Source organism: Perna viridis, chromosome 4, assembly GCF_037379345.1.
Source record: "Perna viridis isolate PV_CMFRI_1.1 ecotype Kerala chromosome 4, ASM3737934v1, whole genome shotgun sequence".
In the NCBI taxonomy this organism is placed as follows: domain Eukaryota; kingdom Metazoa; phylum Mollusca; class Bivalvia; order Mytilida; family Mytilidae; genus Perna; species Perna viridis.
The window spans coordinates 36,003,929-36,029,413 of record NC_142448.1 but is presented as its reverse complement, the minus strand read 5'-3'; the positions used below and the strand labels follow the sequence as shown (position 1 = coordinate 36,029,413).

The 25,485-nt window shown below is 32.3% G+C and overlaps 3 protein-coding genes across 12 annotated transcripts in view; 2 read left to right on the top strand and 1 right to left on the bottom strand.

Annotated features, from left to right (window-relative positions):
• The first annotated feature begins 41 nt into the window (after positions 1 to 41).
• LOC148619915 (glutathione S-transferase 1-1-like) lies at positions 42 to 5,777 on the top strand. The gene is made up of 5 exons (XM_088580336.1): positions 42 to 198; positions 1,187 to 1,363; positions 2,004 to 2,062; positions 3,429 to 3,573; positions 5,381 to 5,777. The coding sequence occupies exons 1-5, from the start codon at positions 142 to 144 to the stop codon at positions 5,663 to 5,665; spliced, it is 723 nt and encodes a 240-aa protein (XP_088436462.1). The 5' UTR covers positions 42 to 141; the 3' UTR covers positions 5,666 to 5,777.
• A 1,554-nt stretch (positions 5,778 to 7,331) lies between these two features.
• On the bottom strand, positions 7,332 to 20,427 carry LOC148619914 (STAM-binding protein-like). Of its 9 annotated transcripts, none has more exons than XM_088580327.1 (12): positions 20,329 to 20,414; positions 20,024 to 20,044; positions 17,572 to 17,681; positions 16,723 to 16,933; positions 16,157 to 16,232; positions 15,396 to 15,488; positions 13,775 to 14,142; positions 13,130 to 13,319; positions 12,471 to 12,608; positions 11,892 to 12,004; positions 11,019 to 11,121; positions 7,332 to 9,869 (listed from the first exon to the last, which is right to left on the bottom strand). In XM_088580327.1, exons 4-12 carry the CDS (start codon positions 16,929 to 16,931, stop codon positions 9,810 to 9,812), a joined length of 1,350 nt encoding a protein of 449 aa, XP_088436453.1. In that variant the 5' UTR covers positions 16,932 to 16,933; positions 17,572 to 17,681; positions 20,024 to 20,044; positions 20,329 to 20,414; the 3' UTR covers positions 7,332 to 9,809. The 9 variants fall into 9 exon arrangements, with proteins under 9 accessions (XP_088436453.1, XP_088436455.1, XP_088436460.1 ...); XM_088580329.1 differs by having other exon boundaries at positions 20,382 to 20,409; XM_088580334.1 differs by lacking the exon at positions 15,396 to 15,488.
• A 166-nt stretch (positions 20,428 to 20,593) lies between these two features.
• The window catches only part of LOC148619913 (protein FAM13A-like), a 49,173-nt gene continuing 44,281 nt past the window's right edge, over positions 20,594 to 25,485 (top strand). For both annotated transcript variants that reach the window (XM_088580326.1, XM_088580322.1), the window contains exon 1: positions 20,594 to 20,730. The gene's annotated coding sequence lies outside the window, so the exon portion shown is untranslated. The remainder of the gene's footprint in view (positions 20,731 to 25,485) is intronic.

Here is a 25,485-nt window from a genome sequence, read left to right as displayed (position 1 = left end):
ATCGCAAGGCTCCAATTTATGTATTAAATATACCTGTCGCTAACACTTTTGTTTGATTTTTTTAACAAACAAAACAAACATTTTTTACCATAAAGATATAAAGATATATACGGATGACTTTAGGGAACTTATTTCATCCTAATGTTGGTGTGTTTGTGCTTTAGACAGAAACCGGAGGAAATAGTTGTACGAACCAAGGTAATTACAAATAAAATGTTTTGTGGTCCAAAATGTATGTAGAAATTAATAAAAGGGGGAGGTTTCATGATATCATTGTCACATTTGTGACAAAATTTTCAACAAAACAGGTGTTACAATACCCGGTACCTGCTGCGGATTCATCAACGGCAAAGTTAATAACTATTCATTTATTATTTCCATTATCAGAATTTGCTATAAACAAATCACTTTATTAATTGGTTGATTGATTGAATATTCTGTTCTTTTTTAATAAACAATCGTGCAAATTTAGAAGTGTTTATGTCAAAGGCAATACATACACAAGACTTTGTTTGAATATATAGTTTGTTACACAACTAAACGTTTAGTATAATAAAAAAATTACTAGAATCAGATGATCAAAGGAAATGAAGTACTACGAGACTAATGCGGAAATAAGGTAAAATAAAAACCATGAAGCATAGCACGGGAGAGACTTGATCTGCTCATGTCTCCATCAGAAGTACATAAAATACATAAAGAAAAGCTCTAGTGTTAGGTATAGCACAGAAAAGACCCAACTTGATCATTTATTGGTTTATACAAGTGGGGAGGGGGGAGGGGGGAGTTTCGCTCATGATCTAGGATGTATTCAGAACAACAAAAGCCCAATTTGATAATTTTTTTGTGAATACATGTTGAATAATACAGGGGAGACAATCCTACTGATGCCAGTGAGTTTAGTTTAGTTAATCAAACACCCAATTTGCTTATGTCAAGTGTATACATGTCATATAGGACAGGAAGTTCCTTTCTGCTCATATCTGAGGGTGTACTTTAGCACTTTGCTCATTTCTGAGCTCAAGCATGTAGTATAGTAAAGGGAGCTCCACTCCAATCATGCCTTAGTCGCAAAACTTAAGTACGTAGAGATATTGAGCATAAAATTTAATTCAATGCAGCAAAAGCATTCAGCTAAAGAAAGATTAATATATCATCATGGAGTAAATATGCTATTCTATTTCAGATGGGGAACGGACAGTCCGGTGGTGGTAGTGCAAAAGGAACACCCACACTCTATATCCATGGGTTGAGTGCTCCGGCAAGGGCAGCATGGATGACAACAAAGGCAGCAGAAATACCAGTCCATCTCAAATACATCGATCCATTCAAAGGGGAACATAAAACACCAGAATTTGCAAAAGTATGGATGTTTAGTAATGTTTGTGGATGGTTTTTGTCTGGACACAAATCATAACAAGTTTTTCAAGAGATTTTCATTAAAAAAATCATTATTGACTTAATTAAAGATTTACTTGGTTTTTTTTTTACTTTAAAAGAGAAAATATATAAATTTGATGACACCATATTATATTCGCGTATATCCAGCAATTGACAATTTCTTCTTGTGCTAATTCGATCGGACTTTTTTATATTTTATCCTTGAAATTACATCTATTATAATAACTGTCGCTATCAGTTTTTTTTAAATTTTTTGCTATCGATTGTATAACTTCTACTCGTAATCGACGATCGCGAGTCAGTTTGTCAGGCACACTGATTTTTATAAGGTTTGTATAAACGAAAGTTCTTGCATTATATGTTCAGGATATACGTTCTCTTTACATTCGGAATTTGGAATGCGCTTGGAATTCTGTGATCACCAGATCAATATTCTCTTGTTTTAGATAAGGTGCAGTAAGGTGTCCGGTGCATGGAAATCCCTACTTCTTTTGCGAAAGCTGGGTAAAAATTGTGGATCTGCCCTTGGGTGCATGTTTCTTTTTTTTTCGCACGAGTATAATAATAGAATCCTTCCTTCTTCAAAATTTTTTTTTCTTCAGATAAATCCAGACATGACATTGCCTACTGTTGTGGACGGAAACTTTTCACTTTGGGAGAGGTAAGACGAACACAGAACTTGCAAAGATGCATGGGGAAACGAGGGGGGTATTGCCATACCGAATTAGGATGCAGACAATTGTACATAGTGCATGAAATATTTACCCAACATACTCCCTAAATAATGTCGATTAGTTAATGATTATGCTTTATAACAGATAAGATAAGAGTTTTTTCGCCTATCATGGACCCTCTCTGAGAGAAAAAAAAAATAATACAATAATGTTTTTGGACGGATCGTTAACATTTTGGCGGGAATTTCTCACTTTTGTAGTAGATTTTGTTATTGTGAATATTCAGTCAGTTTTAGTTGTTGTGATTTGTTTAACTCAGTTTTCAGTGTATTTTCTACAATCTAAGTTACACTCAAAGATGCTAGCCACAAAATAATTTATCTCAGTAAATTTGAAGAGTTGATCAGATTTTTAATAAATTACACTTTTTATTCGATTGTATAAAAATTAGCATCTTTGATTAAGATATTATATATTTTTTTTAACTTTACAATTTACACTGGCGGGACAGGAGAATCGCCTAAGGGAGGGCCCACAAAAAATCCTTGATAAACACGTTAATGCATGTATTTACACACAAAAATATGCAATTTCGTGAATTTTGAAAATTGATAAGGGGGTCCACCCACAAGTGGCCCGCCCCGCCCCGCCCCTTTGGATCAGCCTATGGTTTAATGGTACTATGGTTGACCTTCAGTGATTGAATCATTGTAAAAATACACCCATGCATGCATTTCCGTGCAGTCTTTTCTAAAAAGGGTATTTATTTCTATTTTTAGGGCCAGTAATTCAAAATATAAATTATATGAACTGCATTGCATTTTTATCATCAAAGGGAGATAACTGGTAATTTCCCTATCATTCTATTATATTTCTGCATCCTTTGACACTTAGACACTTCTTACACAAATGAACTGTAGATTCAACTTATAATAGACCATAAACTATTTGCCTATGTTGTCTAATTCTTGTTTATTATTCTCTGAACATGAATGCTCATAACATTACCAATGTAGTCAGGCTCAAGCAGTACAACCAAGGCAACTTCCATTTGATTTTTATGGGGATGGCTAGGATCAAATTTGAAATAAAAACGCGAGGTTTAAATTTTCAAGAAATAAAAAGGCCGGATCTGTTATTGTCCTAATATTTTTTATTTGTATTCATTTGAAAAAAATAGTACCTTGTGCCAAAGAAAAAAGGCAGGACCTAAATTTTCTCAAAACAAAAAGGAAGGATAGAAAATTTGATGCTAGCCCCATAAACATGAAATTCTTTCTATCTGAGCATGTTTCCACAGTAATTTTGTAAAATGCTTTTTCTTCTTAAAACTAAAGAGAACATTTTTTGCAGTCGTCCAGTTATGCAGTATTTGGTCAGTAAATTTGGTGGCCGACATTCATACCTCTATCCAAGAGATCTCCAGAAGAGAGCTATAGTTGATAGACTACTGTACTATGATTTAGGCTCAGTATATAAAACTGTCACTGAATACATGGTAAGTCAACCAATAAAACTGTCACTGAATACATGGTAAGTCAACCAATAAAACTGTCACTGAATACATGGTAGCCAACTCATGAAACTGTCACTGAATACATGGTATCCAACTCGTGAAACTGTCACCAAATACATGGTAAGCCAACTCATGAAACTGTCACTGAATACATGGTAGCCAACCCATTAACCTGTCACTGAATACATGGTAAGTCAACCAATAAAACTGTTACTGAATGCATGGTAGCCAACTCATAAAACTGTCACTGAATACATGGTAAGCCAACCCATAAAATTGTCACTGTATACATGGTAAGTCAACCCATGAAGCTGCCACTGAATACATGGCAAGCCAACCCACAAAAAATGTCACTGAATACATGGCAAGCCAATCCATAGAACTGTCACTGAATACATGGTAAGCCAACCAATAAAACTGTCACTGTATACATGATAAGCCAACCCTTTTCTCACCAAGTTATGTACATTTTGACATGTTTTTGAAAAGAGTATAAAGAGGATAATGTGAACATATTAATTTTTGCAGTGTTCATATATATACCTTTTTTTGTAGTGGACATAAAAGCACGAAAAATAATACCTGTGAAATCAATTATTAACACTTGACAGCAATTATAATTTGAAAATTGATACCCGCGAATATGTTCATTTGACAGAATCTGCAAAAATTAGCAATCATGAAAATTAATACCTTTACAGTAACTGTTAATTTGAAATTCACAGCAGAGGCATAGCCAGGGCTTCCAGTTGTTTGAACCATTTTCAATTTTATTGAAATATGAGCAAATGACAGCCAGGAATGTTCCTGTTCATTGCCTTCTAAATTTGAACCATTTGATTCTGAAGGGGGGTAGCAAATTTTGTGGGGTCAGAATATTTATTTTTGAAATTTTGTGGGTCAGAAAATTTAGTTTAAACCAAATGGTCTTCTGGATCCACCCATGTAAATTTATTTTGCCATATTCCTTTGCTATAATTCAGGTTCTGTGTATAAAACTGCAACTGTATACATAGCAAGTTCATCTGTTTTCCACTAGATATATGTTAAAAATACATATATTTGAATGTTGCAATAATTTTTTGAGTGAAGAGATTCATCAAAATACATTTTAAAACAATTTTTCATAATCTGAATTGCATATTTTTTATATTTGTATATTTTTTAAAACTCTTTCAATCCTAGTATATAGAATTCAATTAATTTTACAAGCAACAAACCTAGAATTTTAAATCTTGTCATTAGGAAATAATGATAAAATACTTTAATGAAATAAATATATTGTATCCTTTGTCTCGTACAGCACTGTAAATCACAAAATCGGTAACATGACCTCAATCCTTGTGCGTTTTTTTTTTTACATACAAATTTTGCTTATGACAATATACAATTAGTCACAAATGTTTTAGTCAAAACAGGAAATGAAAAATAACAATTTTTTGTGTTTTGAAAGATCTCAAATGCATAGAAAAACATCTGTTCACTTTTGTATCAATGCACAGTTTTCTAGTATTATGAAGTAAGGCTAAGCATAATGTTATTTATACAATTTTATTTTATTGGCAGACACTTAAAATCTACTATTATCACCCAAAATCACTACCATTATAGTGTAGAGAACTAATTCAATTGGTAAAAAAAGAATAAAATTTGGTTTTAAAAAAGAATATTGTTTTTATGTAGAGCCCTTTTTCATGAGTACATTGTAGGTAGAGACAAATTAAAGCAAACAAACATATTTTAAATTTAGGCCTAATTTTTTTCATTTTGAATGATTTTTTGGTTTCAGTACCCTCAGTTGTTCCAAGGTAAACCACCAGATGCAGAGAAGGAAATGGCAATGAGAGCAACCTTTGACTACCTGAATCGATTATTTGATGGAGGTGGTCATTATATGACTGGAGATAATCTGACTATAGCTGATATTAGCATGGCATCAAACATTTCATTAACCGAGATCAAGGGCTATCGTTTGGATGCTTGGCCTGATCTAGCCACATGGTATCAAAGGATGAAAGCACAGCCCTGGTGGCCAGAATGTAATAAAGGGCTATATGAGTGGAAATCTGTATAAAAATGTAGAAATCTTGTGCATTTGAGAGAGACTAATATTTTGTGTATCTTGCAATCATATCAAACAAACATACAAGGAATCATTGTGGACAATTAAAAAATAATGACATAAAGGTAGACTTTTTTCAATGGCAAGCAATTGAGATAAGATAAGTAGGAGTAGGATAAAAGTTTTTAAAAAATGCAAGAACCTGAATATTCTTACTAAATAACTGGTTTACCCTCCCTCTTATTTCTATTTAAATAAAATATTGTTGCTTTTAACTATATTCAGTATATATGATTAGTGTATTAACAGCAAAAATTAGGGGACCAGCCATGTTTTAGAAAATAAAGATAACATCACTAGAGAAAGTTGGTATGGCATTTTAGAGGAGGGAAGTCCGAAAGCGAAAAAACATGTGCAGTATTAATATTTATTACACAAGAAAATTGGAATATTCACTTGCTGAAGACCTTTTGGTGAGGTCTTAAAGTATTTACTATTTTAGTTTTAAGTTATACGCCAATGCAATGGTTAAGTTTCACCATGTCTGTTCTTTTTTCCTTCACTACATACTTAGCATTGTGAAAACTTTGACACAATTCATACTAAAGCTATTTAGCAATAGTGCTGATTTTCACCTAAAAACTAATAATGTATCATTTTACTTCAGACTTATAATAACCAAATCACAATAAAATAATTGAGAAAACTAGAAAACCTGTGACCCACTGTGCCCCTCACTAAAAACCACATTGGAAATGTCATAAGTCATTTAGATGGAAAAACATATCAAGATCTGTGCTTTAAGTGCATGATATGCCCATTGCCTTTTTAACTTGTCCTTATGCTTTAAATGAATTTATATGTTCAACCAGAAATACTGTGAGCCCTGTCAAGTAGCCCCCCCCCCCCAAAAAAAAAAAAAGAAAAGTATATAAAAAGTGCACAAAAAATTTGGCACTATCACGGCTACTTCAAGTTTAACTAAGTTTGTAGTCTTGATTTTTCACCCATACATTTCTATCTTGTTCAAAACACACTTTTCTGACAAGGTTACCAAGTACTTTTTATCAACAGAACAAATGGTCCTTTTCAATGATTTTTAAACAAATAAAATTTCCTTGGTCGTTTCTGACTTTTTTAAGAATAAAACTTCATAACATGGAAACGTAAAATTTGACATTTATACAAATCAGAAGGGAGCTTACTTCAGTAAATATAAACAATACATCAAAGTTTCATAAAAATTGATGAAAGCGTTTTTGAGTTATTGTGCGAAAACTTGGAAGTCCCCCTATTTTTCAGTATAAAAAATTCATAACACAAAAACAATAAACCTGAAATTTATCAAAATTTAAAGGGAACTTATGTCAATAGATATGAACAATTCACCAAAGTTTCATGAAAGTAGGTGAAAGTGTTTTTGAGTTATTGTTTGAAGTGTGGATGACGAACAGACGGACAAAGGTATACCATAATACGTCCCGTCTTAGACAGGGGTATAAAAAGGAGTTGCACATTGGCATTATGTGATAAAGAGTTTGTAAAAGTTTCATCAAATTCCCTTCAGCAGTTTTGGAAGAGCTGTGTAGTAGATCTAGGGATGGATGAAGAGACAGCATGATCCCTATAAACCTCCTGCTATTCGCGCAGGTAGTACTAAAATGGAGTGAACAAAATGTATATCATACCATTTAATTTCAAATCATATTAATTAACAATAAATTAGAGAAATAACAAACAAAAAGATACACACTCATGAATAGGCTAACATACAGAGCCATTCAGAGTTAATTCCTGGGTTTTCAGGCAATTTTTATAATAAAAACAAATGAGGGATGGAGGCAGTTCCAAAAAACAGTGATAGGGATGCCTTTTTATACTATTATATACAGACAATTAGAAAGGTATTTTCTATGATTTAATTCTATTTAATGGGTAATAAATTGGGAAATGAGTAATCTTGAAACATGATCAATGAGGGCCTGAGAAATAAGAAATTAACCTTGGATGGGCAAAGATTTTCATTGTTGTACAAAAAAATTAGACAATTTTGTTGTTAACTATTTTAAAAAAAATTAACAGCACCTTCACAACAACACCGCACATTTTTCACCTATCGAAAGATGAATATACAGCAACAATTACAATTTTAACACAAAAATATCTCAAACAAAATTGTTACACCCACTACCCACAACAATTTTCTCAAACAAGAAAATTTTCTTCAAAGTAGCCCTATTAAATAGGAAAACAATCAAAAGTATTAAGTATCAGTCCCTGTAAGAATCAGGCAGTGGGTGAAACATGGTATGAAAAAAATCCATCCCAAAATATCAATGAAAAATTTATAATCTCCCACATAAAAAATTAAGATTTATGGGAGGTTTTTAATTAAAAAACTATTATAATTGTGTGTGAAACTTGTTTTTATGTAAAAATCTTCCACATGAGCTGTTCCAGAAGGTTAACAAGTTTGGAATTACTGTGAAACCTGTGCAAACTAAACACCTTTGGACTAAATGTTTTGATCGTTAAGGCAAGTGTTCATTTTACACAGGTTAACATATTAAAACTTGTATGGATGTCTTGTTTACATAGTTTTATGTTTTTTTGGGGGGTTCAGTTTAGACAGGTTTTACCGTACAAGTAAGTAATTCTTCTTGCATGATTCTTACAAAGACTGCTACTTAAAAATGATCATACACTTCAATTTTGTTATGCATTTGCTTGCTGCAACACCTTTTAAACACAGAATTTTTCTGATGTGAAACCTTTTCATATATATACTTTATGATAGAATATGCTGATGAAAAAGAGTTATTTCCCCTTAAAATCGTTGCACCTGACTGATAGCTACATAAAAAAATATGCAAAAATACAAAATAATAATGGAAATTTACATTACAGATTATATAATAGTTAAATTTCATACATGTAAACAAGCGTGTAAAACAAATATTACATCTATCTTCTTCAAATCAAATAGTAAACTAATTTATTATCGCAGATACAATAAAACCTCTCTAAACCAAACTCCTTTCAGACTGTAGAATTTGGTTGATTTGGACAGATGTACGACTTATCCAGGTTCAAAATACATTTAAACTGACAATGGGACTTTAAAACTTGTCTGGTTTACGTAGGTATTCAGGGTTTTGTTTGGACAGGTTTTTGGTTGATTCAGGGTTTGGTTTGGACAGGTTTTCAGTTAATTCAGATTTTGCTTTGAACATGTTTTCAGTTAATTCAGGGTTTGGTTTGGACAGGTTTTTGGTTGATTCAGGGTTTGGTTTGGACAGGTTTTTGGTTGATTCAGGGTTTGGTTTGGACAGGTTTTCAGTTAATTCGGGGTTTGGTTTGGACAGGTTTTTAGTTAATTTGGGGTTTTGTTTTGACAGGTTTTCAGTTAATTCAGGATTTGGTTTAGACAGGTTTCACAGTACTTATTTTTGCAATTTGTGAAGTCAATCAAATTTAGCAGCTTTTTCATTTTGCTTACAAAAAACTCCATCAAAAAGACTTAAAAAGCACTCCAGCTAAGAATCATGAAAAATTTGAAAAATGTGATACACCCCAAAAAAGGTTACATATTTTTATTTTTGTAATTAAGTTGTTTTATGGGTCTAAACTATGAAATGTGCAATTATTCATTCAAATCTGCCTGCTCTTAGGCGATAATCAACATTGGAAATCCAATTGATTTTATTGTATTTGAGTGTCATTTACAGAGTTATCTCCCATAATTTTGAAATCTACAGTGCATTCTATATATTTTTTATTTCCTAAGAAAACGGGTTATATGAAAAACTGAATGTTAATTTCTATTTACTATGCCAATTCAAACAAAATATCAAAAATAAAAATATGTAGGCTTTTTACCTATGAATCATATTTTGCATGATTCTTAGCTGGAGCACTACTTAACTGAGGTTTTGTTTGCTCAAGAAATTAATGAAAATTAATCACTTGTGAGAAAAAGTTTGTTGAGAGTATACACAGAATAATCAAGTCTATTAAAGATTTCCATTTCTGCATTCTGTTTAGACTAGTAAATTTGCTGTTTTGTCACTGTTGTTCAAACACAGTTGTTTCAATAACAAGATTTCACTAGATTATGAAGGAATACTGGTACACTCATAATGCCGCAATCTTAACATCACCGCAAATCAGCCACCTCTATGTTATGATTATCAACAATTTTTGCATGAGAGCTGTCCTGAAAAGGTAAAATATTTGGTAAAAATCTAGTTTAATGTATCATTTAAAGGAAATTTGCATACATGAATTCTTGTAAACTAAAATTTTATGTGCTCAAGTGGCTGCTGAAAACAATATTCAATGAGCAAAAAAATTTATTACACCCTTAAAAATTGTTTCTTCTTTACCTTGACCCAACTTTGAAATTGAATTCCACCATGCACAACATCAAATGTCCTTTCATAGAAATTCAGAATAGAACCATGCAGTTGTTAGTAAGTATATACAACAAAATTTGTAATTGTACTTTTCACAGGAAAAATTTGTATAAATAATTACACATATATGAAAATATATAAACAGCTTCAAAAACATAAAAAAGATTCCTATTGAAATAATTTATGAAAGTGTTGAGAATTTTTCCTGGGAGTAGAACCAATAAAGTCCTTGTTTTATAAATATTGAAAGGAATGATCATGGGACTACAACCAACACGAATGAATGGGACTTATTCTTTTCACAAAAGATTTTGTACTGGCAAAGACTGTAATATTTTACTGAATGAATTATGAATTTTTTAAAGACAATATGGATCATGAGTAACCTCAAAAGAAGTAACTGGGTGGAAAGTACAATAACAGAAGTAGGAGCTACAGTCCCTGAACCTGCACAACTATATGACAGATCAATGACTGCTAATTAAATGAATGCTGACATATTGATAACCGATGACCGGTGACCAATCTGATTGTAGCTTTGTTATGTAAAATGACAGATGATCAGTTCATGTAAATTTCAGAATTTTCATTTGAACGAATCCAAATATATAGTGCCTTGTTAAATTTCTTTAGGATTTTTAAATATCAAATCCACATTTGATATTACATTATAAAAAACAATTATAAAAAAAGTGAAGTAATTAAATTTTTGTCGAAATTTATATCATTTAGTAAATATGTGTAAAAACTTGCAAACTGAAACAAAGGAATCTGAAATAGGTCAACTGACAAGTGGTCACTTCATAGAAAATGAAAACGATCACCAGTTTAACAGATCAATTTGACATATTCACAACTCATCAGAAACTGATCGGTGATCATTTACAAATCACAATTATAATTGCAAAATACATATTCCATAAATTACATGATAGTATATTTATACTTACCTCAAATAATGGTGGATGTTTATTATGTTGGTGAAATCCCTTCTCTCTACAGTTTCCTATTTCAATAAGCCCTCTTTCAATGGACAATGAAAATAATCCAGTTCTGCAAAACAAACTTTTCAAAATCAATACATGGCTTTGTTAAATATATATATGACGCTGTATAAACTTTTGTCATACAAAGGTTTATAAGGAAATAGTCCTTCCATATTTTTGTCTCTTTGTTTATTTGAAGTATGAGTTTTTTTTCAGTTTCCTTCAGATTTTGTCCTAATTAAGTTAAACATGATTAAACATGTGAAACATGTTTTGTTAAACATGATCATACTATTGTCAATGGTTTAACATTTCTAATATTTCATCTACAGAGTAGCTTTGATGAATATTGAACAGCTTTCTCTCCAATAATCTAGTATCCAGAGGATAATATTATACAGAACATCTTACACAGAGCATCCAGAAGTCACAATGTTTCACACATGTTAAATCATGGAAATTGCAAATGGTTTTACTGATATTTTTGCAAGTTGCTGGGAAAAACATTTGCTTGGAAATAAATTTGCAATCAGATGTCTGTCATTATATATCAAATTAAAGTCATCATCAGTAGTAATTATTTTGGAAATTTCTTGACCTTAGTTCAGCATATATTACTTCCATAGGAAAACCTCTGTTTACAGTACTAGTTTTGAAGCTGAAATAATGTACACAAATTTATGTTAAAAGTGTCAGTCTCTGTAAGAATCAGGCAGTAGGTGAAACATGGTTAAAAAAACCCACAATTTTTAAACTTAAATCTGACTATTTGCACCATCAGAATCAAGGTATTTCCTATTTTGCCTGATTCTTACTTATATTTAAATGATCACTTACTCATTAAATTTAGGAGCACATACAATAGCAATGGCCTCTGGTAACATAGCCTGGTATCCATACTGATTATGCATATCAACACTGGACAGGAAAGCAGTCTGACTAGGATGTGTCTATAATATATATGGTCTAGGTTAGTAAAGAAGAATGAGTACTAGCACTTTCCTCAGGCCTTACTCTAGTCCTTTTTTAAGGTACACAAAAACTAAAGATAAGGGAAACAAGATGTCACACAAAAAAAAAGCTGAAGAACTAACAATATGAACTCTCACAAAATATCGGTACTGACATCAGATACTGAAGGGTAAGCATATTCTACTCTGATAGTGGCAAAGATTAAGAGTCATGTCTTCCTCCTTTATTGATTCTTATAAAAAATGGTTGAGTATAAAAAAAATAAATTGGTTAAAATGGTGTAATTTTTTGGAACAGAGTCTTAATTAATTCTACTTGCCAACACTTGTACATTGTTTTCAAAACCATAGGAAAGCTTTAAGAAGGTAACTGTAGTATACTTTTAAAGAGAAACAGCAGCATTATTGTAAGAATATATTTGTCAAATAAAATTGTTAGACCTACGTGTATCCATCCCAGTGTAATTAAGTCCCTAGGTTCTTGGTACATAAATATATCTTCCTCATCCTCAGCTACACAAGTGTCTGATGTCCCTGACTGCTTTGGTAAAATTAGATGTGTAATCACAAAGGCATTATGTTTCTGTAAAAAAAAGACAAAACAACCTATGTATTAAGTAATACTTTTAAATGTCCTCGTAAGTTGGATTATCTCCCCTTTCAGACAACACTATATCATTAATACACATCTTTGTCTTATTTCTTAATTTTTCTTCTATATAAAAATCAAGGTGACCTTCACTTACCAGAGATATGAAAAAGACAGACAAAACTGGTAATTCCTGAGTAACTCAATTCTGAAACTTTTGGCGCTGTAATTGTAAGTTTTCCATTTTGGTCAGAAAGTCATATATGGCATTATAAGCCTACAAATAATTCATGGACGTATGATGTTGTACTCATGTGCTCATAGCCTGGGTCTTTATATTCATTTATTCTATATCTAGCAAGATGTAAAACACCAATATATAGGGCCTATCCATGTGTAAACCAAACAAATTTTACAGTCTACGAGGGATTCAGTTTAGACTAGTTTCACTGTATATCATTTGTTGTATAAAGGATGGTGGATTTCCTTCATAGCAACATCATTCATTCTCTTACCAGTTTACCAGCTAAAATACCACAGGTTTCAACATTTTTGAGTGTGTTGTGTTCAGCTTTAACCAGGAATTTTCTAGGAAGATCAGAAGGTACTAAGATATCTCTGAGTCCAAATTTGTTCCCACTAGAAGCTCCTATGCTGGTGAAGTGGTCAAAAGACTGTGGTTTAGTTGTTCTGTCTACTGATGGACTGAAAAATGATTAAATAAAATATAAGCAGCAGCACAAATTCAAAACTTAATGGTTATTAATGTCTGTTTGCATTCTTACTCAAAAACTTAATCCCAAATTTATGCATTTTTCAGAATAGAAAATGCCCTATGCTTCAACATATTGTAAACCAAATTGTTTTTGTGAGTGATTTATTTTCATAAGTATTGTGAGAAATTTTTCGGTCATAAAACAAATTACCTGGGGAGGAAGGGGGTCTCATCTACTAAGTACTAATAGTCTTCAGTGAGGGGAACACTTAACCTTAACAGAGGTCAGTAATCGGGAAAAATTTAGAAGAAAATGGCTACAATAGTTTTCACAACTTTTACTTGATTTATATGGTTTGCTTCATGAAACAAAACATGTTTTCGCTGGCTCAAAAAATGATTTTATAAATATTTAAAACATTTTAGTAAAACAAATATCTCTTACGTCGTATCATTAATCACAAGATTTTTCTTAAGTTCTCTATCAGGAATTGTGGGAACATTGCCCGACGGTTGAGAATCAAAGTCTATAAGTCTATCACTCAAATTATTGTATGCAGGGGGAGGAGCAGATGGCATTTGATTGTTCTGAGATAAACTTCCGCCTAATGCTGCTGCTGCTGCCATGGCAGCCGCTGCTTCCTGTTCTTGTCGTTGCTTTTCTTGTTCTTTGAGTTCCTGTAGTCTAGCTTCTTGTTCTTCAAGCCATTTTGTCTCTGCTTCTTGTCTCTTTTTTTCTTCCAATTCTTCTATTTCTTTTCTTCTTGCCTCTTCTTCTGCTTGTTTCCTGGCCAGTTCTTCTTGAATCTTTCTCTACAATGCAAAGTACTCATTTATTCTTCCCTAATTATAAGATTAATTGATTGAATATCATTTAACATCCTATGGCAGATATTTCATGCATTTCAGGACAGAACAACTGATCACCTGAAAAGACCCTGCTTTGGACTAGTCTGCCATGCTGAGCTAAATCTTTATTGTGCTTACTTACAGAAGTAACAGCCTGTAGGTAGGCATGCCATCCCACTCTGACACATTATTCTGACTCCACCCCAACCAGTTATTACTTTATCCCCTAATGTACTTTGTGCTTAATGAAGATGTTTGTTTATTTGTTGTTGGGGTTTAACGTCCGACCAGCAATATTTCAGCTATATTCAGACGATGAACATGATTGATGATAAAATGAACATGAAATGATGATGAAATGAAAAGGGATGGGACACAAGGACAATGGGGTTGACAAATTTTGATTGCCACTGGAAATAGGGAGAGGTGGGTAGGGTCGGGCAATTTAGCCTCCTGTGGCGGAGCCCTATGGTTCCTACTCCGGGAGAATACCACAGTAGGGTTCTTTAACGTGCGAGGAACGTGGCATCTTTCCCAACACGGTGCACCACTATGGTTTGCAGTCAGGTTTTCTGTATTATAGCCTGACAACCCCAGCATGTAACACACCAGGGGTACCCCATTCAACCACCTAGGGCACACATCCCAGTTGCTCTGTGGGCAAAGCACCCTAGCCCCCAGCTAGGGTTCTGAGCACTATTTAGTCGCCTTTTATGACAAGCTTAGCGCTGCTGCAGGCCTATTCTTTTAACACCCAGACCTACACGGGGCGCTTAGTGAAGAAGCAGTGACTACCAATTTTAATGTTTTTGGTCAAATAGATGAATCTATCGTTTATTGTCCACATTTGTAGGAGCTTGATGTTTTTCTTATAAATGTTAAACTTTTTAGTCAAAAACCTTGAGGTAGAAAATAAAATTTGAAAAAAATTTAATTGAAAAAATATAAGTAGACAAATAAATAACAATTTGCATTTAGCAAATTTATCTTCAATTCATACTCATAGTACTGTTAAACAGGTTATTTTTGTAGGTGTGATTTTTTTTCTGTGAAATAAAAAAAATGGCTAACTTCATTTGTAATATTTTCATATTATTATGGAATCTTGAAAAAAAAAACAACATGAAAAACAGATTATTATAAAAAATTTCTGTCAATGATGTACTGTTGCAATTCATGGTGTCATATTGGGGGGCAACTTTGGGTTGTCAACAAACCTCTTCCTCTTGTCTCTTTTTTTCCTGGGCAGCATATTTCTCTTTAAGTTTTGCCTTCAATTCCTCTGCTACGGGGAAAGATGCTTTTACTTTCTAGAAATATGATTTTACATGAACAAATGTTGTGTGTGAGAAACTTTAATCACAGAAAAAACAGCTGTCATACACATAAAGTTAATTCTGATAGATCAGCAGTCATGTCAGCGAAGAGATGATAAAATAACAAAATGATTCATAAGTTTTGCAAGTAACAGTTAAGAGAGTTAAGACTCTAGAGAGGTCAGGGTAAAATGTGAGTGGCAAACAAGTACCCACTTTTAACGAATTGGATTAAATTAATATTTCTGATTTTCAAATTTGAACAGACACATTAAACATGATTGAACCTGACCTATTTTTTATGATTTTAAGACAAAATTTTTGAAGTAAGAAAAAATATGATGAATCAATTCGTGAAAAAATATCAGGAAATTAAAAGTTTGAAGGACCTGGAAAGACTGACAGACATAAGAAATGCTTTACACTAAAACTTGTTAAGTGCAAATATGAAAATTTCTTTAATTAACTTAACATCATAGTGTAATAAAGTTTGAATAGATTTTATATTTAAGGACTAGGGATTTACCAAATTAGCTAAATCTTGATTATTTAAAAAGTGTAACTGAATCACAGTTGAAATATACAAATATAAGTGTTTCACAATATTTATGTATCCACTTCTTTCACAAAGGACAATAAAGATCTGTATGTACAATACAAACCTTTTTAATAGCAGAAACATCAGCTGGAGGTGCTGTTTTGAAGTCTGGATGTTTTGGTAATTTTTCTACAAATAATCTGCAATGAAAATTGAAATCATTTTTCTTCAGTCTCATGCTAAATATTTTACCTTATAATTATCATTCTCAGTGCAAAACAGAATCTTTCTATGCATATTGGTACAGTACAACATGAAAAGCTTCAAATGAGGATTTCATAAGAATCATTGTAAAATTTTTGAATCTAGGATACCAGGTTGAATAACCAACCGCAGCTCTGGTGAAGAAAACAATATCTTGGTCATTTATTTCAGATATCTTTCTTCACCTTAGTATTGATCCAAAAAAAGTCATGCATCTTTCAAATCATAAATGTACAGAAAAAACTGTTTAAAAAAAACCTGAAATAATCTGATAACCAGGCTAAACCAGAGACTTTTTTAATACCCTTTATATCAATTTAAATGCATTTTTAACCTTGGTTAAAGGACACCTGTTTAAGCTGACCAATTTTAAAGAATAAAAATGGGTTCAGTATAGACAGTTTTCAAAGTATAACCAGTACTTACGAAATAAATTTTGTGTATAAGATAAAAGCACTTTCAAAGTTGCCTTCCTCTTGATAAACTTTGGCCATCCTCATCATTTCTAATCCTGAACGAAGGTATCTCTTCGGAGGTATAGAGTCATCAATGTCCACTTTACATGCATAGTTACACAACTCTCTTACCCTCTCTGATGGGTCATGTATTTCAGGAAATAACCCCACTGTAGTCATTTCTGAAAATATCCAAACCAGAATTACATGAATATATATGCAAGAAAAAAGCATAAAACCATCAGTGGTGGAAATCAAATGCATCATTATAAAAGTGAATTTTAACAATTTAACATCAATGATTTGAATTTTACATCTGAGAAGTAAGTCATTAAAACTTGATATCCGAAAACAGAGGTAAGTTGATATATGTACATAAAGTACATGTAGACAAAACCTTTAATAAACCAATGATTTTTCACAACAAAATTGATATAATGGTAGGATAAATAATTGGAGAGAGTGAATAACCAAAAATATGACCACCAGTACTGAAGAATCCCTAGATTTAAAGAGTTTATGTAACTTGCAAGTTCCACACACGAGTTAAATAAATTAATGCATTCTTGGCACTATTGATTATATTTTGGTTATTCACGATAACCAATTGATTATCCTACTTATTATATACATATAGTTTTTCCTTGTAATTAATTGATATGTTCAACATTAATTTTTTTTAATTTTGTGAACGGCTATTTAATGTTTGTGTTGTAAAATTTTGGTGGTAAAAAATCTGAGAGTGAAATTACCAAATTTATTTCACAGTGAACATTCGATTAATCACTGCCATCTATATATTTATTTAAAAAACACATACTGAATACAAGCCCCTGTGCTGTACAGTCAGTAGATAAAGTAGCCCTATACTATTTCATGTAATGTGGTGGCAATGTCATAAAATATGGAACATGTTGGTCATTTCAGGACCTGAAAAGTAAAAGTTTTAAGATTTCCAAAAGTACAGAAATTAGACTTGAATTACATCAAATTCATAAAATTTTAAGACAAGTTACAATCTATAACCTTGGTACATGTACATGCATCAAATGCATAATGTTTCATAGTAATTCAAAAAGTTACATGAAAGACAGTTACTCCATGCAACTAATTAGTGGATCAATGAAAAATTACTGAATGGACACTGATGGGTCCAAATCTAATGACTGGTCTCAGATTAGAGTTTCATTATATAAAATGACTTTCTATCATCCACTCAAATTCTTATAAGGACGGAACTTGGTTTTTTCAAAACAATTCATCGCAAAATATCATTTGAAGTTAGTAAATGTTACATAGATGTTGTAAAAAATTTCAAAAGATTGTATTTCATTCTGATGTCTATAATGTGTATGTGGATTGCTTCTGTCTTTGGATTCTGACATCTGTTCTACTGTTTTGAAGCTTCAGTATTTTTTTATCAATATCTGTAAAATGCCCAGTTTTTGTTCTATATACTTCTCTAACATATAGACGAAAAACTGGGCATAGCATAAACAGCATTAAATAGCAAGCGGACATGTCAGAGTACACACATAATAACTCAAATATGGAAACGAAATGATTTAATGATATTTTTGACATAAAAAAAAACCCTGGTCCCAAGGGCCTGCGCTTGAAGGAACAACATTAATAAATCAAATTCAAATATACACGGGTGTTATACATGTACATGTATGTACACTGATTCTTGTAATCGTAAATTAAATAAATTTCCTAACCTTTACATTGTATATTTTTATTTCTTAAAAACTTTCATGGTACAATTTTTTGTATTCCTTTCTTATTGGTTACTAGTCTACTAATGCAGAAGTTTTAATAACCAAATGTTAATTAAACCAATCTTTGTTGCAGAAATAATCTGCAGTGCAGACAATATGTACTGTATACATTTTTTTACGTTTTTTTTTAATTTAATTTAATTACAAAAATAAAAATATGTAGCCTTTCTTGGGGTGTATCACATTTTTCAGATTTTGCACGATTCTTACAATTGCTACATAATTATAATTACATGTACATAAAACTTTGGCCACAGTAGGTTGCTCAATTTCTTCCAGATATGTGTTAGTTTTATCTAATAGTAGTAGAATGCAAAACAAGCTTGCTGCACTGGTTAGTTTGGCTCGAGGGGCATAAAACTAAACTGTTGAGAAACGATGTTGGGAGCACCTATATTCTTAAAGATGAAATGCACTGCTTAAGATGTTGAAATTGAGATTTATTCTAATGCCTCTGCTCACATTGTGAAACTCAGAGTAATCTGAAATCTGATTAAAAAAGCAGGCAGGGGTTTTCATAAGGAATCCAATATAAAAAAAAATTTCAATATTGGACAAAAAATAAAAAAAGTTGATTTTCAGGGTGTGGACCCACTTTAGCCCCTACTGACTGAAAATGCTAAATGCTATTTTAGATATGTTCATACTTATTACACAGATTTAAAAAAAAAAAAAATTACCAAAATTGAGTGAAAAATAAACCCTCTGAATTAATTCAAAATATATACCTACATGTATTTCACTCCTTTTGGCTCCCTTTTGCAGAATGGTTGGGGCCAATGACCTCATTGTAAATAGCAATTTTTTTCCAGCAGCAAGTAACAATACATCAAAATTTCATGACATTTGGTTCACTACAACTTAAATTATCACACAGAATTTTACAATGTACAGTTTGTACCTTCAATTTGGAGCTTAAAAATACTTATAGCTTCATTCAGTTGAAGTACTGAATTAAAATGAAATAACATTATCAACCTTACCATACCACACCAGCCTAGGAAACAGTGCTAGCTTTGATGGTTAAATACAAATCTTATCTTAGGTTTTTCCTAGATAGGGATGGTTAAAACATGGCACCCAAATGTTTACGAAAATGACATAATCAGCTTATCAATACCAGACAATTTGACCCAAAGATGGTTTGGACCATGACAAATAGGAGAATGCAAAAGGATAATAAAAACTGTACACCATAACACATTTAACCAAGTTAACAGTTACAGGGCTCATGAAAATTATGAAAGGACATAGGTGTTTGAATTCATGTTTCTTCGGGAGTGTTTAAGGTTTCACCTTCCTCATACACATGTATTAAAGAATAGAACAGGGCTGACAAAATGGGAAGTGGTATGAGGGAGTGCTTCAGGTTTCACCTGTCTCATATCATATAGTGGGAAACCTCAGACAAACCCTCTCAAACTGAGTGCAAGCAAGTCATAAGCATGTAAAAGGAGCCTCTGCAACACTTAAAATATAAAAATAACTTACTAGAACGTTGTTGAACTTGTTCTATAAATGTGGCAATATTTAATGTCAAATTAATATTATCATGCCAAGAAAACCATTTCTCATAATATGGATGTGGTTGGAAAACATTAAATCGAAATTAGGAAGCTAAATACCAATTCAGACTCAGAGAGAATGTGGGACTGAGTCATAAATAAAAAGAAATATCATTCTTGATCAAAAAATATCGATGCACAGAAAGCCTTTCGAAGCGATTAAAAAATATACATTGAATTATTGAAAAATGGGAAAGAGGGCAACTTGTTAGACCCAAACTTAATGTTCACCTTTAGCTAGAGTTTCTGCAATTCACATTTACTTTTGTAAACAAACCAAGTACCTGTCAATATTGACGGAAATACACGGAATCAAGTTCCGGTTTATCGCGAGATATACAGCCGTAATAAACTTGTAATTGAAAAAGACGGCTGTTCAAAATATAATTTCGATAATCAAAGTAGAATTATATACATGCAGTTATTTTTTGCGAAAAAAGACATTGTACCTATATACATTATTTAAATGCAAAGTTTTGAAGTGAACATCAATCTACTGAAATACGGTCGAAAGATTTGATTGGTCGAAGCGACTCTGCCACCTGACCTTGACAGTGAGATTTTTGCAAACATTAGAAACCAACTGATTTTCTTTCAACAGAAAATTTCATCGTTTTTATTCATCTTTTTCAGGTAAGATTTATTTAACTATTTCCAAGTCCTTATGAAAAATGACTGTCAATTTAAAATCAATCGAGCGACTGGGAGAATCTTTTTTTTTGTATGAACCGGGTCCATTTCATGTTGGTTCTAGCCCAAAAATCAGAAAGAGGAAACTGAAAGCATCAAGAGACAGAATCAGAGCGTTTTAATTGTCATTTACTACGATTTAAAGTAAAAATTGGGAATTAGTTGAAAATTCTTCTCCTTTCTACAATGTAGTTGACATTCAAGTCAAATGCATTTATGGGTGATTCGTGACTGATGATGGAAATTCTTTCACTTGTCTTTTCCGTTTAAGTACAGTCCTCCACTGGAGTATCGTCGTACTTTTATATACAGTGGTCGATGCGAGAAAAACTTCTGCTAAAACTTGCATTAGTACATTACTACAATTCAAATATATATCAAAACATTAACTGTTTGCATTGCCCACTTTTGCTAGAATTTATTTTCCTGTAAATAATGAAAAAAATACTGGGTGCAGTTGTATGTATATGTACATGTATGCCCAAACTGTTTCTAGTCTAATGAGAATGTGTTTTGCCTACATGTATTTAAAGCACCATTAGGAGTATACAGGCACTTAAGCAGCTTTGTTTATTGATCATTAACCATAATATATTAGGTCCAATTTTTCAAAAGCCCCAACAGACACACATTTTTGCACATGTTTAGTTCATATGTTTTGGTTGACATTAAAGGATAATTTGATGTTCCAGTGTCTTCTTTGTTCATCATTTCGCACTTCATTATACATCTCTAACATGTATACATGTAGTTGGATTTTGATGATTTTAGGTAGCATTTTTGTAATGAGAGAAGTAAACTCTCTTCATTTTAGAGTTTTGGAAGACACAGGTAGATGTATATTGTATCATATCAGTGGTCATGGTTTCCCCTTTTCTGTCACCTGAGGCAAGTGAAATATGTGTCAGGGAAAGTTATTCTTCCCTTGGAAAGTTGAAATTAAAGAATTTTTGATACATGTATATGATATTTTAAGCGTGGAAAGCAGAATTTGATAACATGTGAAACTTTCCACAGGAAATTTAAAAATTTTCAAATTTCCTAGCATACTGCATTTGCTTTAACACAAATGGGAGAACATATATTTTGAGGTTTTCTGTCTGTAAAAAACTGGCTTTGAACTTAATTGCATGTATATAATGCAAGAAAATGATGTACAATGTGCCATCTTTATTTTATAAACCTACTTCAGAATCTATTCTTGTCACACCCTTCCAGTTTGAGGATTTAGGCATGATTACAATTTTGACTACTTGCACTGCTACATGTAACAAAATTTTGAAAGTCAAATTTGTTACATAAACCAATTTTCAAAATATCTGGGATCCTCTCTAGATGATTTAGATTTTAAACACATTTATCTCTTAATTTCAATTTTTTTGTTTCAATCAGTATTCTTAGTTAATTTTAATAACAAAGCATTGCCATTGAAACTTAATGGCCTATTCCTTCACTCTTATGATGCTGACTTTATAGCTGATCTGATCCGAAAGAAAGAACATTGTTTAGCTAGATCCTTTGATCTTAGTTTCCACTATATAGATGAAGTATTATTGTCAAACAATCCTTGTTCGTTGGATTTGATACATTGCATCTACTGCAAAGAACTTGAAATAAAGGATACTACAGACACTGTGAAGTCAACCTCATATCTTGACTCTCACTTTAGAGATTGATGGTAAAGGAAAACTATTGACCAAACTTTATGACAAACGTGATGACTTTTCATTCAGAATTGTCAACTTTCCTTTCATCTGTGGCAACATCCCTTCAGCACCTGTGTATGGAGTTTTCACATCACAGCTCATATGTTATGCCTGAGCTTGCCGTAACTACGCAGACTTTTTGTATCACACTAGACTTCTTACAATTATTCTTCTGGAATAGGGTTATGTTGGTATAAGATTGAAGTCATCACTACAGAAGTTTTATGGTCATTATCATGAACTCGTGGAGCATTACGTCATATCTATCTGAATCATGAAAACTGATTTGTTCAATGTGTCATAGTTTTCCAATCCTCCTTCGTCTACCCCTGACTTGACTTTTTATTGGCAATTTGGCAGGTGTTTCTAGAAAAGCAGAGGATGCTTACCCAACCAGTGCACCTTGTCCATGGTCCCAGTTTTTAGTGGAGCCTGAGATGTCATTTACTTTTGTTACTTTGTATGCATTATTTTAGTTACTTTATGTTCTTTGTTGTCTTTTTCCATGTCTGGTCTTTGTCCCTGGATTACATTTCTGCTAGAATCTTGGTTCCTTTGATTACTATTTCATCCTGCTGCCCCTAATATTATATTGACTAAATTGACAATACCTATATGTTTTAAACTTTTCAAAGTTATTAATCTGACGACTATATTGGTTACTACTCTTATAAAGAACCTTCATGTTGCTTTTGTTTGAAATAAGACATTTTTTGCTGTTGTGAGATACATGTATGTTCTGTCTTACAAGCATCTCCCATTTTTTTCTGCATTGCCATTGGGAATCAGTGAGATAACAACCCTACCAAACAGGAAAAATAACCAATATAATGAAAAAATTAGAAAAACTTTACATGTACATTTGTATTATATATACTGTGCTTTTGCAGATCTTATTGTTATATTATGCATAGATAAGATAGCCACAAATACATACACGTGTGAACCCTCTTAACCCATATCTGTACTGAAGGTTTCAGAATATTTCTAGGACAAAGATATTGCTCCATTAAAACATGTCAAATGTAAAAAACAAGTTTGATGTTTATATAATTTACAATTATTTACAGTATCAATATGTCTACTAGAAGTACATACATTTGTCAAATAAATGTGTTCCATTTTTCATCTTGTTTATTGTTTACATGGTAGTGTCAGGACATATTTTGAATTTTAAAACATTGTGTTTCATCTCAATCATCTTGAACTTCGTGATGTTTCACCATGTTTTATTGTTACCATAATAGTAAAATACATCATATCTTCATGACTTGAAGAACATACAATAATATCAGAGTAGTTTGGGTCTAAATACATTAATTTATATATACTTCCTTTTTTGTTATGCCTGATGATTGGGATTAATTTTCAAACAAAAGGTCAAGGTCAGGTACATTTGATCATAATTTATTATTAATAATGCAAGTGGTTTTGTATATAATTTCATTTTGTTAGAAGTTTGTATAAAAATCCTTTGCTTGTTGGAAACTTGCCCGACCAAAAAGTTATCTGGGCCATGTTGAATTTAAAAGCAAACAGTAGTAACTACAGGTAGTAGATGGACAAAAAAATGTAGTGTGAGGTAACTTGCTGATCAAACACATGTATGCTCATAGTTGACCCTTGACAAATATGGATGGACTGACTTGACATAATCTATTTCATCCCATGGGGGACATTGGGTAACTACGGTTTCTTTCCATCTATTCTAGTCCATTGCTGATTGTTTTGCTTTTTTCATTGAAACTCTCTCAAGGCTCTCATTAAAACATTGTTGAGGTTTTCATGGGTTAAGTATATGTACTGAAAGTGTCTACATGTACATTTAAAAATTGATTCTTTTTCCTTTAAAGGCTTGCCACTTTTAGGACTGTACACTGGCTTACTATAAGGGATGGCATTATTGACCAGTGTTTGAAGTCCAAACCTTCTAGGTCTTGTCATAATTGTCAGGAGAACAACCTTCATGTATTCACAAAATAATCCCTCTCCATTAACATGCCTAAATTAAACATGTCAACCGGAGGCCACAAACAATAATATTCTCTCAACTTCACAGAAAGCTACTTGACTCATTTTAAATATCAAGGCCATGTTTATATCTTAAGCTTTTTACTAAATTTAGAATATACTTATAAATGTACAACATCCCTCTGGTTTACATTGTATTTAAGATTATGCTTGTGACAAATTCTAATCATTATGATGTATTACTGTTTTGAAAGCAATTCTTATGTAACTAGCCTAGTCTAGCTAGTGTCCACAGTTTTTGACTTTGAATTTTAAAACTTTTCCTTATCCATGTAAATTGTGTATGTGCACATTCACATGCATTGTACATGCAGTGCTTTCTTTTGCCACTAGCCTAAAGACCAGGGCTAGTAAAAATTGATACAGGCTAGTGAAATAGTGTGTAATTTTCTTGTTTCGGGCTAGTTGAATCCTGTACAGTCCTCTATTATTCGGGCTAGTCCTTGAGAATTTTGAAGGATAGGATTGTACGAATGTACATAAAGATCTCTGATATATTGCATGTTTTACATTTCTGGTGCAATGCAAAGTGAATAGACCAGTATTCCTTAATTTCGATAGTAAGGAATCTGGTTTTATTTCCATAACACACTTATCAAGAACGGCCTTTATCTGTATTTGTCTCTGCTTGTGTGATGTTAAATTGTCTTTGTCAGAATCATTATTCTATTTCTGTTTTTCTCCAGTTTTTAATTGTCCTTGAATGTGTTCAAAATGATATGTATAATTTCTAAGACTTTTCCTCATAACTGGAGCATTCTGTGTTAATCTGTTCAGTAATTCATTCATCATAGATTGATCCTAGTAGACACTTGTAAACAGAATTGGTGATAAATTGATTTCTGTAGACTTTTATTATCCCAGATATTGCTTGTTATGTTCAGTTTATAATATGCCTAAGGCTGTCTGAAATAAGAGAAAGACAAGTAATGCTTCAGTTCTGCTAATGTATATAAAATTC

Coding starts and splice junctions, on each gene's coding strand:
- LOC148619915 (XM_088580336.1), top strand. CDS start 142: ATGTTGGTGTGTTTGTGCTTTAGACAGAAACCGGAGGAAATAGTTGTA. Junction 1,364..2,003: donor AAACACCAGAATTTGCAAAA/GTATGGATGTTT, acceptor TTTTTTCTTCAG/ATAAATCCAGACATGACATT. Junction 3,574..5,380: donor AAACTGTCACTGAATACATG/GTAAGTCAACCA, acceptor TTTTGGTTTCAG/TACCCTCAGTTGTTCCAAGG.
- LOC148619914 (XM_088580327.1), bottom strand. CDS start 16,931: ATGACTACAGTGGGGTTATTTCCTGAAATACATGACCCATCAGAGAGG. Junction 12,609..13,129: donor GTATTTTAGCTGGTAAACTG/GTAAGAGAATGA, acceptor TTTTTTTTACAG/AAACATAATGCCTTTGTGAT. Junction 9,870..11,018: donor AACATCCACCATTATTTGAG/GTAAGTATAAAT, acceptor TTACCTTTTCAG/GACAGCTCTCATGCAAAAAT.